Source organism: Helianthus annuus, chromosome 11 (genome assembly GCF_002127325.2).
Source record: "Helianthus annuus cultivar XRQ/B chromosome 11, HanXRQr2.0-SUNRISE, whole genome shotgun sequence".
Taxonomy (NCBI): Eukaryota; Viridiplantae; Streptophyta; class Magnoliopsida; order Asterales; family Asteraceae; genus Helianthus; species Helianthus annuus.
In genome coordinates, this window is record NC_035443.2 from 1,613,500 (window position 1) to 1,632,564 (window position 19,065).

The window sequence follows — 19,065 nt, forward strand, 5'->3', positions numbered from 1 at the left end:
AGGGTCGAGGTATACCTGGGAAGTATATAGACATAATTAAGGATACATACGACAGAACGGAAACTAGGGTCCGCGCGCTTGTAGTGGATACAAAATTTTTTCCTATGGAGGTAGGACTCCACCAAGGTTCAGCGTTGAGCCCTTTTCTTTTTGCGGTTGTCCTGGATGAGTTGTCCAAGTTGATTCAGGGGACAGTTCCCTGGTGCATGCTTTTTGCAGACGATATTGTGTTGATTGCAGAGACTAAACAGTGCCTGAACGCGAGGGTAGAGGAGTGGCGCGTAGCTTTAGAGGGCAAGGGCCTAAGGATAAGTCGATCTAAGACTGAGTATATACACTGTGATTTCAGTGGTGTAGCCGATGGCGATGACACCCAAATCACCATTGAGGATCAATTGGTCCCGCAGACAACTAAATTTAAGTATTTGGGGTCGTTTATTCAAAGAGATGGGGACATAGATAGTGATGTAACCCACCGCATACAAGCTGACTGGTGTAGATGGAGGGCAGCCAGTGGGGTATTGAGGTTCCCAACGAAACTAAAGGGGAAATTTTACAGGGTAGCAGTTAGGCCCGCTATGCTATATGGAATAGACTGTTGGGCTATTAAGAAGCCACAAGCGCGCAGGATGGAGGTAGCAGAGATGAGGATGCTGAGGTGGATGTGTGGACACACGAGGTTAGATCGGATAAGAAATGAGGTTTTTAGGGAAAGATTAGGAGTGGTTAGTATATCGGACAAGATTAAGGAGGGGAGATTGAGATGGTTTGGGCATGTGAAGCGGAGGCAAACGACGACACCAGTTAGAGTAGTGGAAACTCTTACTGTGGAGGGGAGGAGAGGAAGAGGCAGACCCAAACTGACTTGGGATGAGCAGATTAGGTATGATTTACTAGAGTTGCATCTTTCTGAGGACATGGTCCAAGATAGGACTTTGTGGAGGCGTAGAATTAGGGTTAAGGACTTCTAGAGGATATTGCAGTAAGGACTTAGGTGTTTTTTAGAGGTGTAGGTCTTTCTTATTCTTAAATTGACTTTACCGGTAATTGCCTTCTGGTGTTTATGTCCAAATGATGTTGTATGCTATCATACATGATTTATATTACATTGTGTCACTCTGATCACTTTCTTAGTATTGGTGGCTTCCTATTTACATTATATTTACATTATATTATGTCCAAATGATGTTGTATGCTATTTCTATATTGTTTGACTTGGTGTGTTGGCATGTTGTTCGTTTTGGAGCCGAGGGTCTCTCTGGAAGCAGCCTCTCTATCCCTAGGGATAGAGGCAAGGTCTGTCTACATCCCACCCTCCCCAGACCCTATAAGTAGCTTTGCTATTTGTGAGATTTACTGGGTATGGTTGTTGTTGTATTATTTATTTTATTATTTCGTATATAAAATTCATTTATTCAACCTATGTAATACACGGAGTTATAACATAGTATACTCATAAAAGAGTATCCACTTTTTTATGATTGTGCACAAGTTGCCAATGTAGATAAATGTTTTTATACTTCAATTTATTTAAGTCAAAATTAAATGGTCAATTTTGATACATTCTAAAGGTTAATGTAACCATTCTTTATCATCCATTCGAAACTCCAATGCTTCTCCGCATTTTTTAGTGTCCAATAAGCCCACCCGAAGCTTGCACGTCCATACACTTCTAGTTGAACCTTTGAAAACCTCTGGTATTCTTCTTTAGTGGCTCCTTTCACTTTCCACTCGGACGTCCATTCGACTACAAAATAAAAAAAAAAAAAAAAAACTAGAACATCGTATCACCAAATTAAGATGCATCATAAGGAAGTTGAAACCAACTTACACACAGAAGTAAGTGGTCCAGCTAATGTTGTAATGGCTTGTAGTTCCTCAGAACGGTTTGTTCTAACGTACTCAATGTTTTGTTCGACAGTCATATTGTTAAAAATGTCATTAAATAGATGGTAGTAATGAACATCGATAACAGCATTCGTCATTCGACTTGCAACTGGTAAAAGTTCTTTCGAATCACCACTAAGTCGGTTTGATAGAAGCACAAAGGCATTCGGAGCATGCTTTCGTACAACCTTATAGCCAGCTTCGTAATACTTGGTCAATACGCTTAGTGATACTCCATCTGCCCTGGGTTCGTTTAAGAGCTCAACGGCGTATAAGCTTGGATTGTTCGCGTACCTAGCAGTGAAGAACTCAAGGACACGAAGCGTTTCTTGTATACTTTCTTCCGTTTGGCCCCACTCAATAAAACCATCGCGAGAACCGCTATGCTCATAACCATTTTGGGAGACCGGTGCAGCATGTAGATCGAGTATCACCTTCAAGTTATATTTCCTATCATAGAAATTGTCAAATCGAAAGTTATATTACTTATTATATCGCTTCCATAATAAGACCAAGCGTACTGGGGCGTGTTCCCCCCTTGATACCGCCCGAAAACGCCGGAAAACGCCCGCCCCCCCACTACGCTAGGCGTTTTGGGGCGTTTTTTTTTTGAAAAAAAATGAGTTTGGCGTTTTATTTATAACGCTGGGCATCCATTTCACCATCCAATCAGATGAAGACACCTGGAAATTGTGCCGGAAGGAGATGAATGTGCCGGAAATGGCTGTGTGGTTAGCCGGAAATTGTTGCCGGAAAAATCTGCAACTTTGGTCCTGTAGCCGTTTACAAAGGAAGAAGAAGATAGGGTTTAAAAGTTTGGTTTTGACAACTTTGGTCCCTGTAATTTAGATATGTTTTTAAAGATGGAGATAACTTTTGAATTCTTTTTTAAGAAATTATGTGAAATGATAATTGGGAAATGATAACTTTTGATTTTTTTTATTTCTAGTATTGATTTTTTTTTTTAAAATTTAATGAAGTATTTAAAGTATTGGCATAATGCCCCACTACGCCACTTTTGCTATAATGCCCCAACGCTGACTAGGATGCCACGTGTCGGATAATGCCCCATGGTAGGGGCATTATACCAACTTACCACTACACATGGTCTAACAGTCTATGCATGAAACAAAAGAAAAGAATATATGCATACGTTGCCCATAAGAATGCCTTATCAAGATATTGCAAAGAACCTCCTACGAAAGGCTTTGGCGGTGTTGGATCACTGGCGGTCCACCATCCGACTGGAATTCTCACGGCGTTTAAACCGCTTGTAGCGATAAAGTTGAAATCCTCTTCTACTATGAATGTGTTCCAATGATCCTGAATGAAACCGAAAATTAAACTCATGTTTTGACATTTAAGAAAATTTTCCGTTAAAAAAAAAGTATTTTAGTCAAAGTCAAAAGTCAAACCTTTGAATTTAGGAATTTTATTGAAGTATAAATTCATGTCCGAATATCCTCAAGAAACCGTAAATTAAACTCATGTTTTGACACTTCGAAAATTTTATTGGCATGTAAAAATGATAGAAGTCAAAGGTCAAAACCTTTGTCTATTAGAATGTACTAAAAGTTCAAATAGTTTTAATTCGTATATATTTGACTTGGAAGCAATCAAAGCCCCAATGATCACTTGTCATAACCTATAATCTGGTCCATTTTTAGTTTATCATAAAAAAAACAAGATAACCTATAATCTGGTCCATTTTGAGTTTATCAAAAAAAATTAGTTTATGAAGGCTTGGGGCAACACATGTCGGCTGTGGAATACCGTGCTATCCTTAGATACCGACTGATGATTCCATTGTTCCCAGTTGACGAGCCTTGTCCGGTATGCCGCAAAGCGTGTTTGGATTCTTTCGGCGAGCACGCGATCCACTGTAAAGAGCTACCAGGGTTTAAATATCGGCATGATTGGGTGAGAGATGTGTTATGTGATGTTCTTAAGCGGGCCGGGATCTCTGCCAAAAAGGAGGCTCCAGTAAATTTTAAATTTCCTGACTGACCCCTTAGAGGGGAGGTCCACTTTACGCCCGGCGGACATCCTTGTGTTTGGATGGGAAGGGGGGAAACACGCTTGTGTAATTTAACTGGAGTCTCCCCCCTTGTCGGGCTCAAGGACAAGGGCTTTGTTGTAGGGCAAGCGGTGCTCAAGGCAGAGGCGAGCAAAGTGGCAAAACATGAGAAAGCCTGCCGGGAGAATCAACATGTGTTTGTCCCGTTTGCGTTTGATACCTTTGGTGGTCTCGCTCCTGACGCTGTGCGACTCTTGAATCGGGTTCAAAAAGTCGTTAACAGTAATTCTTCGTCGCTAAAGGTTTCAAACTTTGTATTTAGTAGAATTGGTTTTTCTATTCAAAAGGGGGTGGCGGCGCAACTTGTTGCCCGACTACCTGCCATTGCTTTGTAATTGCCTTTTTTCGTGTGAAATGAAATTCATCATTTATGTTAAAAAAAAAAAAGTTTATCATAAAAAAACAAGATAACCTATAATCTGGTCTATTTTGAGTTTATCATAAAAAAAAACATACATTGATGATTTGTTTATCATATAAAAATAAGAAGAAAAAGAAAAAAGAAATACATTCATGATTTGTTTATCATAAAAAAAACAAGATTACCTTAAATATGGTCCATTTTTAGTTTATCATAAAAAACAAGAACAAAAAGAAAAAAAAACATACATTGATGATTTGTTTGTCATAAAAAAACAAGAAGAAACAGAATAAAACATATTAATGATTTGTTTATCATAAAAGAACAAGAAAGAAAAAGAAAAAAAACATACATTGATGATTTGTTTGTCATACAAAATACAAGAAGAAATAGAAAAAAACATATTCATGATTTGTTTATCATAAAAGAACAAAAAAGAAAAAGAAAAAAAAACATACACTGATGATTTGTTTGTCAAAAAAAAAAAAAAAAAAAAAAAACAAGAAGAAACAGAAAAAAAAAACATATTTATGATTTGTTTATCATAAAAGAACAAGAAAGAAAAAGAAAAAAAAACATACATTGATGATTTGTTTGTCATAAAAAAACAAGAAGAAACAGAATAAAACATATTGATGATTTGTTTATTATAAAAGAACAAGAAAGAAAAAGAAAAAAAAAACATAAATTGATGATTTGTTTGTCATACAAAAAACAAGAAGAAACAGAAAAAAACATATTCATGATTTGTTCATCATAAAAGAACAAGAAAGAAAAAGAAAAAAAACATACATTGATGATTTGTTTGTCATAAAAAACAAGAAGAAACAGAAAAAAAAAAAACATATTTATGATTTGTTTATCATAAAAGAACAAGAAAGAAAAAGAAAAAAAACATACATTGATGATTTGTTTATCATAAAAAAACAAGAAGAAACAGAAAAAAATAACATATTCATGATATGTTTATCATGAAAGAACAAGAAAGAAAAAGAAAAAAGCATACATTCATGATTTGTTTATCATAAAAAAACAAGAAGAAAAAGAAAAAAAAAACATACATTCATGATTTGTGGCGCTTTTGAAGGACCGTAACCATTAGTCACTTGGTACTCTCCTTGCAATCTTTGTGATATCGTCAACATGAAAACAGAAGGATCATCGTCTTTCCACTGCCCATCTCCTTTAGAATCGGCAGTCACGAGATCTTGAGTTTTCGCCTTTAATCACACACAAATGACATGAAAATGAGAGTCAGTGAAACTTACTTGATAACAATCAATTGTCAAGAATAATAAGTAACTAAACAAGTACAAATTGGTGGCAAAAGAACCTGTAAGAAGGACCCATTTGGTGCTTTAATCCGAACAAGACTCGGATCATCGGATTTTCTAATAATCTCGAAAACACCCGATGTTTTATAATCTGTTGAAACTGCAACCAAATTTATTCCGGATGAGTCAAGTCCTAAAAATTGCTTGTTAAACACCCGTATGTGAAAACTAGTCTCATTGATCCTCCACAACTGTACAAAACAAATTAAATTAGAAAAAAGAAAATAAAAATTAAAACACCTTAGCATCAAATATAATTACCCGAAAAGTTTCCCAGTCAGAAGCCGATGAACTGTTTGCAACGATGATTGTACCTCCGCCGAGCTCTGCAGCAAGGAATTTTCCTATCGTTTTCGATTTAAACTGAAGCCAAGCTCCATCCTAGTGATGTTCAATTCATATTTAGTTTTTTTAAACCAAGAGTCAAAATCAGGCAACAAGAATCGACACAGAAATCAGGTTTATGCGCCTGTTAACTTGTTTTCACTCTGAAAACAAGTTAACCAGACACAAAATAAGAAAAGGAACCTTTTAACTTTTATTTTTATTCTTAAAGAAAGTATATTTATTAGTTTCAATAAAGTTTAAATTTGTATTTCAATTGGAATTTAAAATATGGTGGCAGGTAAATGGAAACAAGTTGCGCCGCAACTCCCTTTTAGATAGCAAAACGAATCCTACTGAAAAAAAAAAAACCAATCCTACTGAAAACAAGTTAAGCGGACACGGAACAAGAAAAAAACAATCGCTTAACTTGTTTTCATTTTTGTTTACAGTAAAACACATAAGTTAAGTCGAAAACAAACCAAAAAATCTTTGTTCGGTATCGAATCAAAAAGAGAAGGTTTTATCCAGCCTTCTGTGACTAGCCAGCCTCCAAGATTAACGGCTTTGATGAACTGGCTGTTTGTGTCCAACGATCTTCCGTTGGATATTATGAACAAAACAAACACAAAAACAATCCCCAATAGCTGCCTTTTTGAATTTGGTGTTTTCATTTTGACAGTTTTTGAGTTTGAAGGTGAATGTCTCTAGATCAAAGGTGTGTGTGTATATATAGGAATATGGCTGATGTCCTCACATGAAGAAGACTTGAAGTGATATCTGTTTTCACACTTGTCATGACCCCACAATCCACATAAATGCATATTTAATTACACAATTTTAAAACCTTTTAGGAATCGTATTAATAAAAAGGTAGGGATACATGAATGTTCATGCGTTATAAAATAAAAAGGATTTTACATTTAATATGGACACTAATAAGAAAAAGATACATTTTGAACATATTTGTTTATATATTAATTGCAAAAAATTAAAACTGGCCACTTGCGATAGGAGATATTGGTTTCCCACGTGCTTTTTTTTTTTTAAGGTGTGAATTATTCGTAAATGTCGGGATGTCTAGCATACGTTGTTTTAACTGGGTCTGTGCTAGAGAGCCCCCTCGCACAATAGATCCTCAATTTAAACCCTCAATGAGAAACCCCTATCACCAAGACTCGAACTTGAGACCTGGAGAGAAAAACTCACTTGGGCCCACCATAAATGGAACTTAAATACCCGTGGCCACCACTAGAGCACTAGTTATGGTTCCCATGTGCTATATCTGAGCGAATAATCCGATTCAATAGGACAGCCAATTGCCAGTGAGCTATAACTCAATTGGGAAAGGGAAGTTAAGATTTGAGTTTGAGGCAGCGGTCCTAACCATTTCTTTTATAGATCTTTCTTTGTTATCACTTTTTTGCATTTTCAACTTTCTAATAGGCTGCTCAAAGTCATCATCATCAGGTACTTCTAAATAAAACAGACCCATGTTATAAAATTTACAACCGCACATTATACAACAAGATCCGCATGTTATAGAATAGATCTTACAAAACAAAAAACGCCAGCCAGCCGCACATTATACAACAAGATCCGAATGTTATCAAAAACATATGTTACAAAAATGAACCGAACGTTATAAAATAAGCACCGCACGTTATAAAACCCTAACTATGAATAGACGCACGTTCTAACAGGTCAAACACACATTATAAAAAAACAAACTATGGGATATTAGGAAGAACCTTGATTCATCTTCTTTGACTATACCCTGTCGTTTGTTTTGCTCCGTCTCTCCCGTACAACTAAAATATAGTTAACAATCATATCAATTTTGGGTGGTCATCATTCAAAACCAAACCATAAAAGATCATTAAATCCAAGGCTTACCTCCCAATTCTATAATCGTCATTTTCGTCGGCTCTCTTTTCTAATTAGCAGCAGTATTGGCGGCAGAATCCAGATAGAGAAGAGGATGAAATTGTCTCTCAATTTGTGTTGGTTGATGAAATGAAAAAGAGATTTAGGTCTTAAAATTCGTTTTGATTTTGAAATCTCGCAATTAAGTTATCGGGAATTAGAAAGTTGCAATTGATAATTCTATCCCTTCTATTCGATTTCTATTTAAATATTTGAATATTACCATCTTGCCACCGCGTTTGATGAAGTGATGATCTTGTGTGTCACACCCTGTCTTTTGCGGAAGCGTATGATGTGTGACTGGTTTAATATCATTGCATTCAATCGTAATAAACAACTACATGATCAAAACGATGTTCATCCATTCATAAAATTTATGTATTACAAACATTGTTTATTCAAGTTTTTAAAAACACAACCTTCGACTAGGTTACAAATCAACAAAAGTGGATGACATCTAAACTTCTAGTTACGACACCTACGTCCAAGATCCATCCTGTTACCTGAAATACATGTAATTTTGGAAAACATCAACAAAAGTTGAGCGAGTTCATGCGTCTAGTTTGTGTACTGTAATTCTTGTAGATCTTTGAGAGACTCTTTTGTAAACAGGTATGAAAAACGTGTATGAACATGAATGTTTTACAAGAACTTTAAGGCATGTGAGGACATGGGGAGTACTTGTTATGACTCCTTGTCGTAATACTCGTTCTGATTCCTTGTCTATGTCGATTACCCTCGACTGTTTCGATTTCACTCGACTGTGTCGATTAACCTCGACTGTGTCGATTAACCTCGACTGGGACTCCAAAGCACTACTAGTCAGTGTTGCAAAAGTCGGATTCCTCTGCCGAGTACTCGGCGAGTACTCGGTCCTCGGACCTCCACCTTGGCGACTTCCTCCTAGGCGGTCTCAACTAGTCGGCCTCGGGAGTACTCGGTCCTAGTCGGCGCCTAGTCGGCCTAGTCGGAGCCTAGTCGGCCTAGTCGGAGCCTAGTCGGCCTAGTCGGTCTAGGCGGTCAACGTGGTTTATTGACTTTTAATCGGTCAAACTCGGTCAAAATCGGCCTACTCGGCCTTGTACTCGGACTACTAGGCCTTGTACTCGGACTACTCGGCCTTGTACTCAGACTAGTTGGACTTGTATTCAGAATATTTGAACTTTAAACATGTTTCATTTTAAATTATACCCAGTTGACATGAATTATGCTTATTTTAACACATAAATAATATATAACAATTAATTTTATTTATATTTACCATGTCCGCGTACTCCCCGAGTACTCTCCGAGTACTCCGATTACTCCCAACTCCCCATTCGGCCGACTAGGGACCGCCTAGCGACTTTTACAACACTGCTACTAGTGTAACACATCGAAAATTCATGTCCAATAAAATAAAGACACGTGTCATGTGAAACAAACGTGTCAGAAACCCGGATCAAATAAAGATGTATGATATGATTTAAAAAGGGCGTCATGTTATTAAAATACCTCTGAACGACCCAAGGGTGACATGTTATTAAAACACCACTTGGTTTAAAAAACAAACAAACTTGCGTTCTGTAAGACTACTCACTATAGTGAAAAAGTTTCACAACCGGTTGCAAGGTGGACAATGAGACAAAAAAGCAAGCAAGTATTTTAATAAAAAAAATCACCCTGCTCCACGACCAGGTTGTGTACACAACCAAAGTTTGCAACCACTTATGTTATTATTTAATTGTTTTTTATGTCTTTTTCCTTATAAACAAGAACTATAAATCATTTTTATTTAATAAAATGTTAGTTTAGGTTGGGTTGTGAATAATGTGAGTGAAAAAATGAATTGGGTTGGGTTGGGTCGTGTAGGTGGAAGGGAGAGAAATTAGTATTTTAACTTGTTGTGAGAGAGATCTCACACCCTCCTAAACAGAGGGCCCTAACCATACTCTGGCCAGACTATGATATCTTAACCGGGTCCACGCTGGCGTCAGAGTTTGGCTAACGGCGTTCCCCGGAAAACCATACCACCCCCTGCTAGTGGCAGGGGCTTGCGCTGCCACAAGAGAGAATCTCTTTGGCGTAACGCACGGTGGACTAAAACCCGGGTGGCTCGGGCTTGAACTCTTGACCTAGGATCTAGGAGAACTAGCCTTGATTGCCTTTATCCACCGAATATGACACTAGTGGGGATTGAACTTGGGTCTTCAAGGAGAACCAAGTCTTTCCAACCACTAGACCACAAATAATGGATATATATGGTGAAAAAGTTTCACAATCGGTATCAAGGGTGGACACTGAGACAAAAAAAAAGCAAGTATTTTAATAAAAGAGAAAAATGCCCGGATAGTCCCTGTGGTTTCGACTTTTTTCACCTATAGTCCCCAACTTTCTAAAATTACCTGAATAGTCCCCAACTTTTCATTTTTTGTTCCCGGATAGTCCCTGTGTTTAACTTCAGTTTGTTTCCTCTGTTAAGAGGGTGTGAAATGACAAAAATACCCTTTCCTTAAAAGGCAAAACCATAGGGACTATCCGGGCATCTTCTTCATTTTTATTTATAAAACCCCCCACCACACTTCATCTTCAACCTCCACCCACCATCACTCTCCTCCACCCTCCACCATCACCGCCACACCGCCACAGTCACTCTCCATCTCTCGTTCCCCTTTCATTGTAAGCTCCTAATATTGACCGGAGATCGGGGATTCCGGCCAGCTCCGCCCCCATACACCGACACCCCTTGTCTCTATCTGATTCGGCTTCGACGACCGGAGATCGGGGATTCCGGCCAGCTCCGCCATCTTCTCCGGCCAACCACACCCACACCTGCAACATAATCTCGAATGGGTTAACAAATCCAATCTTGGTTAAGCATTTCATCGAAGGGCATCAGTCATCATTTAGTTTCTAAACATGAGCAAAGCCTAGAGTTGCAATTTTAGATTAAATTAATCAAACAAAAGTGAATGACAAGGGCATCATACGAAAGCAGGTATAATAATTGGTCCAGAGGGGAATTGAAATTAGAATCCTCTAAAATTAATGTTTGAACCGCAAGTTAGCGTGGAAAGTACCTTTTTTCATATGAATGTAATGTGTTAAATTTACCATTAAAAATCAGCCATTGAAGTAGTTTACCAAATATGTTCACCACTTAGAAATTAAAACACCGACATCAATTTTCAAAATAACAAACCCACATTATAAAATCAAGACCCAGAATCGTGTGAAAGCAAAACACAGAAATTACAAACAGAAATCACCCCTTATGAAAACGACAAACATCAGTCATAAACACCTTGAAATAAAACACAAAACACAACATGTCTTGAATAGAATACCAGCTCCAGAAACAGCGCAACCAGTTCTTGATTCTATAAAACATCATTGTTTAATGCAACTAACAGGTGTGGGTGTGGGTGTGGTCGGCCGGAGAAGATGGCGGAGCTGGCCGGAATCCCCGATCTCCGGTCGTCTGAGCCGAATCAGATAGAGACGAGGGGTGTCAGTGTATGGGGGTGGGTGTTTGACTGAAAAGATAGACGACCGGCAACAGGTCGGAGGTGCACCGGTCACCGGATCAAGAAAAACGAGATGGTGGTGAAGGGTGGTGTGGGTAGGGAAGATGAAGTGGTGGTGGTGGTTTGATTCAGACCAAAAATTGAAAGAGGAAGAAAGAAAGGGGGAGAGAGGGTAATAAATACATTTCTTTTTATCTTTAATTCATTTTCTAATAACAAGGGCAATTTAGTAATTTCACACGCACTTAACTGAAAAAACTAACATCCATCCACGTCAGGGACTATCCGGGAACAAAAAATGAAAAGTTGGGGACTATTCAGGTAATTTTAGAAAGTTGGGGACTATAGGTGAAAAAAGGCGAAACCACAGGGACTATCCGGGCATTTTTCTCTTAATAAAAAAAATCACCCTGCTCCACGACCAGGTTGTGTACACAACTAAAGTTTGCAACCACTTGTATTAATATTTTTTTTTGGTTATTTTTCCTTATAAACAGTAACTATAAATCATTTTATTTAATAAAATATTAGTTTAGATTAGGTTGTGAATGTGGGTGAAAAATTGAATTGGGTTGAGTTGTGTAGGTGAAAGAGAGAGCAATTAGTATTTTAATGAAAGATTGGGTTAGGTTGGGTTGGGTTGGGTTGTGACACTGAATAGTCTAAATAACCATGAGCGTTGCCATGGTAGTGTGTAAGGGGGATGTGACTGTCGGCAAAACATTGTGGTTCTAAGAACGTCTAGACCGTCAATTTCATTAGTTATCTTTTAGATTCTGACATTATCTTGTAAATCAAGTTTTGCGCTAAAGAAAAGTGTTTGATTCAATAGACACAAAAAGAACTCAACATACTCAAAAAAGAGTGTCCATGATTACACACAAGTTGTCAATGTATATTTATGCTTGTGTACTTCAATTTATTTAATGTGAGATTAAATATATAAATGTAATATTTAATCTTGTAGCCTATATAATCATTTATATTATATTAGATCAAAATATATTTATTAACCTATTAATAATTAGTTGGTAATTGTTGATGGACCATATTACCCTTATTAACTAATTGGGTTTCCTCTTGGGTGTATAAATAAGGGCTTATTAGAGAGTTAAAGGGTTACACACATTACACAATCAAACCCTCATAACAACATCAATTTCGTCACTCTCTCCCCTAACCGAAATTACCCTACTTTCGGTTTCATCACCATCATAATCTTACACCCTAAGGAGGAACCAGATCATCCTGACAATCATGTCGAACTCAATGGCTGCATCTCTGACTGGATTCTCTGCTGGCCTGTCTGCTGTAACAGGTATTATTCATGTTTTCCATTACATTTAAACAGAACTGATCCAACATTTAAGACAAAACTAAACAATCAGGTGATAATTTTGAGACCTTCTAAAGGTTAATGTAACCATTTTTTATCATCCACTCCATACTCCAATGGTTATTCACATTTTTTAGTGACCAATAAGCCCACCCGAAGCTTGCACGTCCATACACTTCTAGTTGAGCCTCCGAAAACCTCTCGTATTCTTCCTTACTAGCCCCTCTTACTTGCCACTCGGACACCCATTCGCCTACAAAGTAAAAATTTAGAGCATCGTATCATCAAATTAAGATGCATCATAACTAAGTTAAAAAAAACGTACCCACAAAAGTAAGTGGTCCAGTTGATGTTGTGATGGCTTGTAGTTCATCAGAACGGTTCGTTCTAACATACTCAATGTTTTGTTCGACAGTCATATCGTTAAAAATGTCAGAAAATAGATTGTAGTAATGAACATCAATAACAACATTCGTCATTCCACTTGCAACCGGAAAAAGTTCTTTTGAATCACCACTAAGTCGGTTTGATAGAACCACAAAGGCGTTGGGAGCATGCTTTCGTACAGCCTTATAGCCAGCTTCGTAATACTTGGTCAATACGCTTAGTGATACCCCATTTGCATTGGGTTCGTTTATTAGCTCAACTGCGTATAAGCTTGGATTGTTCGCGTACCTAGCTGTAAAGAACTCAATGACACGAACCGTTTCTTGTATAGTTTCTTCCGTTTGGCCCCACTCAATAAAACCATCGCGAGAAGAGCTATGGTCGAAACCATTTTGGGAGCCCGGAGCAGCATGTAGATCTAGTATCACCTTCAAGTTATATTTCCTATCATAGAAATTACCAAATATAAAGTTACATTACTTACTTTATCGCTACCATAATATTAATAACAGTCTATGCATGAAACAAAAGAATATATGCATACTTTGCCCATAAGAATGCCTTGTCAAGGTATTGCAAAGATCCTCCTACATAAGGTTTCGGCGGTGTTGGATCACTAGCGGTCCACCATCCGACTGGAATTCTCACAGCGTTTAATCCGCTTGTAGCGATGAAGTTGAAATCGTTTTCTACTATGAATGTGTTCCAATGATCCTGAATGAAACCGAAAATTAAACTCATGTTTTGACATTTAGGAAATTTTGTTTTAGTAAAAGCATGGTTGCAAAAGTCGCTAGGCGTTCCCTGGTCGGTTGACCGGGGAGTTGAGAGTACTCGGCATAGGCGGAGAGTACTCAGACATCTTAAATTATAAAGAAATTAGTTTTCGGAAATTAAATATATGTCTAATAACATAAATTTACTAATATTTATAACAAAATACGTGAAAATGATATTCATTATTTAATATGATAATGATATAAATTATGTTTTATTATTTTTTAAGGGAAAATTGGTATTTAATAAACCAACCTTTAACCAGTTGGTAAATAATAATCCAACCTTCAAAATTGGTAAATAATAATCTCACCTATCAACATGTTGGTACTCAATGAACTTTCGTTAATTTTTTTTTAACTGAAGTTAGTTTTATTTTATTTATTACACAAACAGTCCCTGTAGTTGTAATTTACTAGTTTTAACTATTTTATGAAACAAAAAAAACCACTCAAAAATCCTCCTTTTCCTCGATTTGAGGTTTATAAAATAGTTAAAACTAGAAATTACAACTACAGGGACTGTTTGTGTAATAAATAAAACTTAAAAACTAACTTCAGTTAAAAAAAATTAACGGAAGTTCATTGAGTACCAACATGTTGATAGGTAGGATTATTATATACCAATTCTGTAGGTTGGATTATTATTTACCAACTGGTTAAAGGTTGGTTTATTAAATACCAATTTTCCTTTTTTAAGTCAAACTCGGCCCGAATTGACCTACTAAATCCGATTTTGGCCGAGTTTGACCGCGTTTGATCGATTCTGAGTAATTAGGCGGAGTTAGAGAAAGTCGTCTCGGCAGCCTACCTTATAGCGACTACTCGAGGAGTATTCGGCCTTGGAAACCTTGTTTTACAACCATGAGTAAAAGGTATTATGGTCAAAACTCAAACCTTTGACTATAGGAATTTTATTGAAGTAAACTGAATTCATATGTCCCAGTATCCTCAAGAAACCGCATATTAAGGGCATGTTTGGGTAAGCTTATTGAAACAACCTATTGACTTATTGGCTTCTTGGAAAAGTCAGGATTTTGTGACTTATTGACTTATTGGTTTTTCCCCCTCACATACACCCTCTTTGCCAAACATCATTTTAGAGCTTATGACTTTTCAAAAAGCCAATAAGTCAATAATTAAGTTGTTTCAAAAAGCTTACGCAAACATGCCCTAAACTCATGTTTTGAAATTTAGGAAATTTTATTGTCAAAGAAAACTGATAAAAGTCAAAGGTCAAAACCTTTGTCTTTCAGAATGTACTAAAAGATTAAATAGTTTAAATTTGTATATTTGACTTGGAAGGCAGTGAAGGTACCAATAATGACTTTATTGTCATAATCTGGTCCATTTTTTGTTAATAAAAAAAGAAAAGAAATAAGAAACAAAGAAAAAAACATACATTCATGATTTGTGGCGCTTTTGAAGGACCGTAACCATTAGTCACTTGGTACTCTCCTTGCAATGTTTGTGCTATCGTCATCTCGAAAACCGAAGGATCATCGTCTCGCCATTGCCCGTCTCCTTTCGAATCAGCAGTCACGAGATCTTGAGTTTTCGCCTTTAATCACACAAAACCACAGGAAAATGAGAGTCGGTGAAACTTACTTAATAACAATCAATTGTTAAGATCTATAAGTAACTAAACAAGTACACATTGGTAGCAAAAGAACCTGCAAGAAGGACCCATTTGGTGCTTTAATCCGAACAAGGCTCGGATCATCGGATTTTCTAATAATCTCGAAAACACCCGATGTTTTATAATCTGTTGCAATAGCAACCAACTTGATTCCGGTTGAGTCAAGTCCTAGAAATTGCTTGTTAAACACCCGCATGTGAAAACTGGTCGCATTGATCCTCCACAACTGTACCAAATTAAATAAAAAAAATAAAAATAAAAAAGAACACATTCACAACTTACAAGTAGATTCATAAAATTTGGCAACCACATTTTACTCGCTAAAGCATTTAATGAAATTACCCTAAAAGTTTCCCAGCCAGAAGCCGATGAACGGTTTGCAACGATGATTGTACCTCCGCCAAGCTCTGCAGCAAGGAATTTCCCGATCGTTTTAGATTTAAACTGAAGTGCAGCTCCATCCTAGTAATGATCAATCCATAAGTAAATTATCTAACCAATTTCATTATCAAGTGACAAGAATCGGCACAAAAATCAAGTTTTTGCGTCTGTTCAACCTGTTTTCAGTGGGAAAACAAGTTAAACAGACGCAGAATAAGAAAAGGAACTTCTTAACTTATTTTTATAATGTGAAAACAAGTTAAACGGATACAAAATGTAAAAAAAAAAAAAACGTTTAACTTGTTTTTGTTTTCGGTAAAACACATAAGTTAAATCTAAAACAAACCAAGAAATCTTTGTTTGGTATCGAATCAAAAAGAGAAGGTTTCATCCAGCCTTCTGTGACTAGCCAGCCTCCAAGATTAACGGCTTTGATCATGTGGTTGTTTGCGCTCAACGTTCTTCCATTGGAGATTATGAACAAAGCAAACACAAAAACAAGCCCCAGTAGCTGACCTTTTGAATTTGGTGTTTTCATTTTCAATAGTTTTTGAGTTTGAAGTTGAATGTCTCTAGATCAAAGGTGCGTGTGTGTATATATAGGAGGAATATGGTTGATGGTCCACATTTGAAGGTATTGTTCAAAATTAAAAGTGGCCACTTGCGATAGAAGATATTGGTTTCCAAGTGTTCCCACATCCGATTAAATATTACAGCCAACCTTATGAGAAGGGGTCAACTTCTAGATCAAACTTTGGACCACCAAGGTTCAGTTATGCAATGAGTTGACAAATATCGGAATTCTCTTCCAGACGTATTGAACTTTATTAAGTCTTCATTTTCTTCTCTTAAAGTATTAAGTTATTAATAACTTATATTTCATATATATATATATATATATATATATATATAGAGAGAGAGAGAGAGAGAGAGAGGGGGGGGCGGTTATTGTGCAAAATGTCTTAACATACGCTTCGTACGAGATTCGGTATCAACATGCGATTTTTGGTTTATAACATGCGACTTTCATTTTTTTCCACATGCGATTTCAGCTTTCTTTTGTACATACGATTTGAATTTTTATTGAACATGCGATTTACCTTATTCTTTATGTGCATGCGATTTTCATTTTTTGTAAACATAACGTGCGATTTCACCATCGCGTAGTACGTTAAGGCATATTGTACGATATACTTTATATATATATATATATATACACACACACATATAGGGGTTGGTTAACGTACAATGTTCCTTGATGTACGATGTGTACGCTGAGAAGTCATGCATGTTGAAAACTATAATCACGCATGTTGAACCTATAATCACGCATGTTGGTCATGTTCCTGCATCCTCTGTCATGTTCATGCATCCTCTGTTCGTTCTACGGTCTGATTTCGAGTCGTCATTTTGACCGAACAATGGTCAAATTGAACCGAAACGAAAAGAAAATTGAAACGAAATGGACGAAATTGATCAAACAATTGATCAATCCCAGGCTAATTGAAAAGAACCCTAATCACGCATGTTCTACAACTAATCACGCACGTTATATTTTCCCAGCGTACGCAGCATACATTAACCCAGATTGTACAATACACTTTCTCTCTCACTCTCTCTCTCTCTCTCTCTCTCTCTCTCTCTCTCTCTCTATATATATATATATATATATATATATATATATATATATATATATATATATATATATATATATATATATATATATATATATATATATTGGGTCGGGATTTAGAGAAAACGGTAGAAAGTGTGAGAACGGTGAGAACGCTTATGGATCGTCCGATTAAAACAATCTATGGACTAGATTGGCGCGGTGGCGTTTTCGTAAATAACATCAATTTTATTACGTGGACGCGCCTCATTAAGGGTAAAAAGGTCTTTACACCTCTATACTAAAACGTCATACTGATAAATAAAACGCCACTACGGACCAAAACACATCGCTATATAAACAAAAACATCCCAGACATAAAAACACCCCCCCCCCCCAGAACCTGAAACGCCATATTTTCTACTATATGCCATTCATCTTACAAACACCGAAATCCCCAAAACATCAAACACGACTACTCAAAAAAACGCCATATTTTCTACTATATACCATTCATCTTAGAAAACGCCAAAACACTCAAACATCAAAGATTCCAAAAAAATCTACGGTTCTTTCAGATACACTATTTCCTCAGTAAAACGCCAAAAATGCCAAATATCGTTTCTTGTATATTCAAATATTGTTCTACGCCAAAGTTTCGGATAATGCACTCTTCCCTGAGGTGCTGTGACTCAAATAAAATTTTGCTGCATGAGATGGACAAATCATAAATAAAAACATGCTGGAGTCAGACTTATGTCATTTTCTATGTTTTGTTCTTGATAAATATTTTAATGGCATGAAAAGATGAATGACACTGATAGTTGTTTGAAGATAAATATTCAAACAAAAAGCTTATGTCATTTTGTCTTTCCAAACGGCCACAAAAACACCAGCATGGCTAAGCCAAACCACCAGCGAACATGATTCAAAAGAAGAAAGAGACTGATGACAGTGAAGATTTGGAAGATGAATTGTTTTTATTTTTATTTTTTTTTTGTTTTTTGTTATGTATTTTTCAACTTAGAATAAAAAAATACATTATGTTAATAAAACGCCAAACAGTCATAATGCATATGAAACACCATAAATGGAGTAAAAATGCCAAAAACTCCCAAACTATAATGAAAGTAGTTTACAGAAGTATTAATTAATAAAAAGCTAAAAATGGAAAAAACGCCAAAAACTACTTAAACCCATTCAAAAACGCCAAACTTGGGAGATGGAAATTCTATGACCCTAAAAACTCATAAAAAGCTGAACAAAAACAGTAAAAATACACAATAACTGAAAAGACGGCAACTTTATTAATATCATTTATTATAAATAAAATCTCGCCTAAACTACGCGCCAAAAACATCCTATAAGAGAGTCGTCTCTGCACAATCAACTGGTCACAAAACCAGAAACAAACGTCATATTTCCTAGAAACCATTCACTTTAAAAACGCCAAAAATAATAGTTAAAAAAGCCACAGATGCAGAACCTCGATTCTGCTATATTGAGTATTGATCTGAAT

At 36.5% G+C, this 19,065-nt stretch overlaps 2 protein-coding genes across 2 annotated transcripts; both read right to left on the bottom strand.

The window, feature by feature from the left end:
* Positions 1-1,562: 1,562 nt before the first annotated feature.
* On the bottom strand, positions 1,563-6,678 carry LOC110891591 (probable glucan 1,3-beta-glucosidase A). Its single transcript, XM_022139285.2, has 7 exons — positions 6,466-6,678; positions 5,921-6,040; positions 5,659-5,850; positions 5,387-5,545; positions 3,041-3,210; positions 1,832-2,337; positions 1,563-1,747 (listed from the first exon to the last, which is right to left on the bottom strand). Exons 1-7 carry the CDS (start codon positions 6,655-6,657, stop codon positions 1,566-1,568), a joined length of 1,521 nt encoding a protein of 506 aa, XP_021994977.1. The 5' UTR covers positions 6,658-6,678; the 3' UTR covers positions 1,563-1,565.
* Positions 6,679-12,500: 5,822 nt separating this feature from the next.
* LOC110889115 (probable glucan 1,3-beta-glucosidase A) lies at positions 12,501-16,756 on the bottom strand. Its single transcript, XM_022136621.2, has 7 exons — positions 16,281-16,756; positions 15,896-16,015; positions 15,588-15,779; positions 15,317-15,475; positions 13,683-13,852; positions 13,077-13,582; positions 12,501-13,004 (listed from the first exon to the last, which is right to left on the bottom strand). The coding sequence occupies exons 1-7, from the start codon at positions 16,470-16,472 to the stop codon at positions 12,823-12,825; spliced, it is 1,521 nt and encodes a 506-aa protein (XP_021992313.1). The 5' UTR covers positions 16,473-16,756; the 3' UTR covers positions 12,501-12,822.
* Between the last annotated feature and the right edge of the window lie 2,309 nt (positions 16,757-19,065).

Coding starts and splice junctions, on each gene's coding strand:
- LOC110891591 (XM_022139285.2), bottom strand. CDS start 6,657: ATGAAAACACCAAATTCAAAAAGGCAGCTATTGGGGATTGTTTTTGTG. Junction 6,041..6,465: donor TACCGAACAAAGATTTTTTG/GTTTGTTTTCGA, acceptor GAACATCACTAG/GATGGAGCTTGGCTTCAGTT. Junction 2,338..3,040: donor AAGGCATTCTTATGGGCAAC/GTATGCATATAT, acceptor TTTCTATGATAG/GAAATATAACTTGAAGGTGA.
- LOC110889115 (XM_022136621.2), bottom strand. CDS start 16,472: ATGAAAACACCAAATTCAAAAGGTCAGCTACTGGGGCTTGTTTTTGTG. Junction 15,780..15,895: donor CTGGCTGGGAAACTTTTAGG/GTAATTTCATTA, acceptor AATTTGGTACAG/TTGTGGAGGATCAATGCGAC. Junction 13,853..15,316: donor AAGCGCCACAAATCATGAAT/GTATGTTTTTTT, acceptor GGTTTCATTCAG/GATCATTGGAACACATTCAT.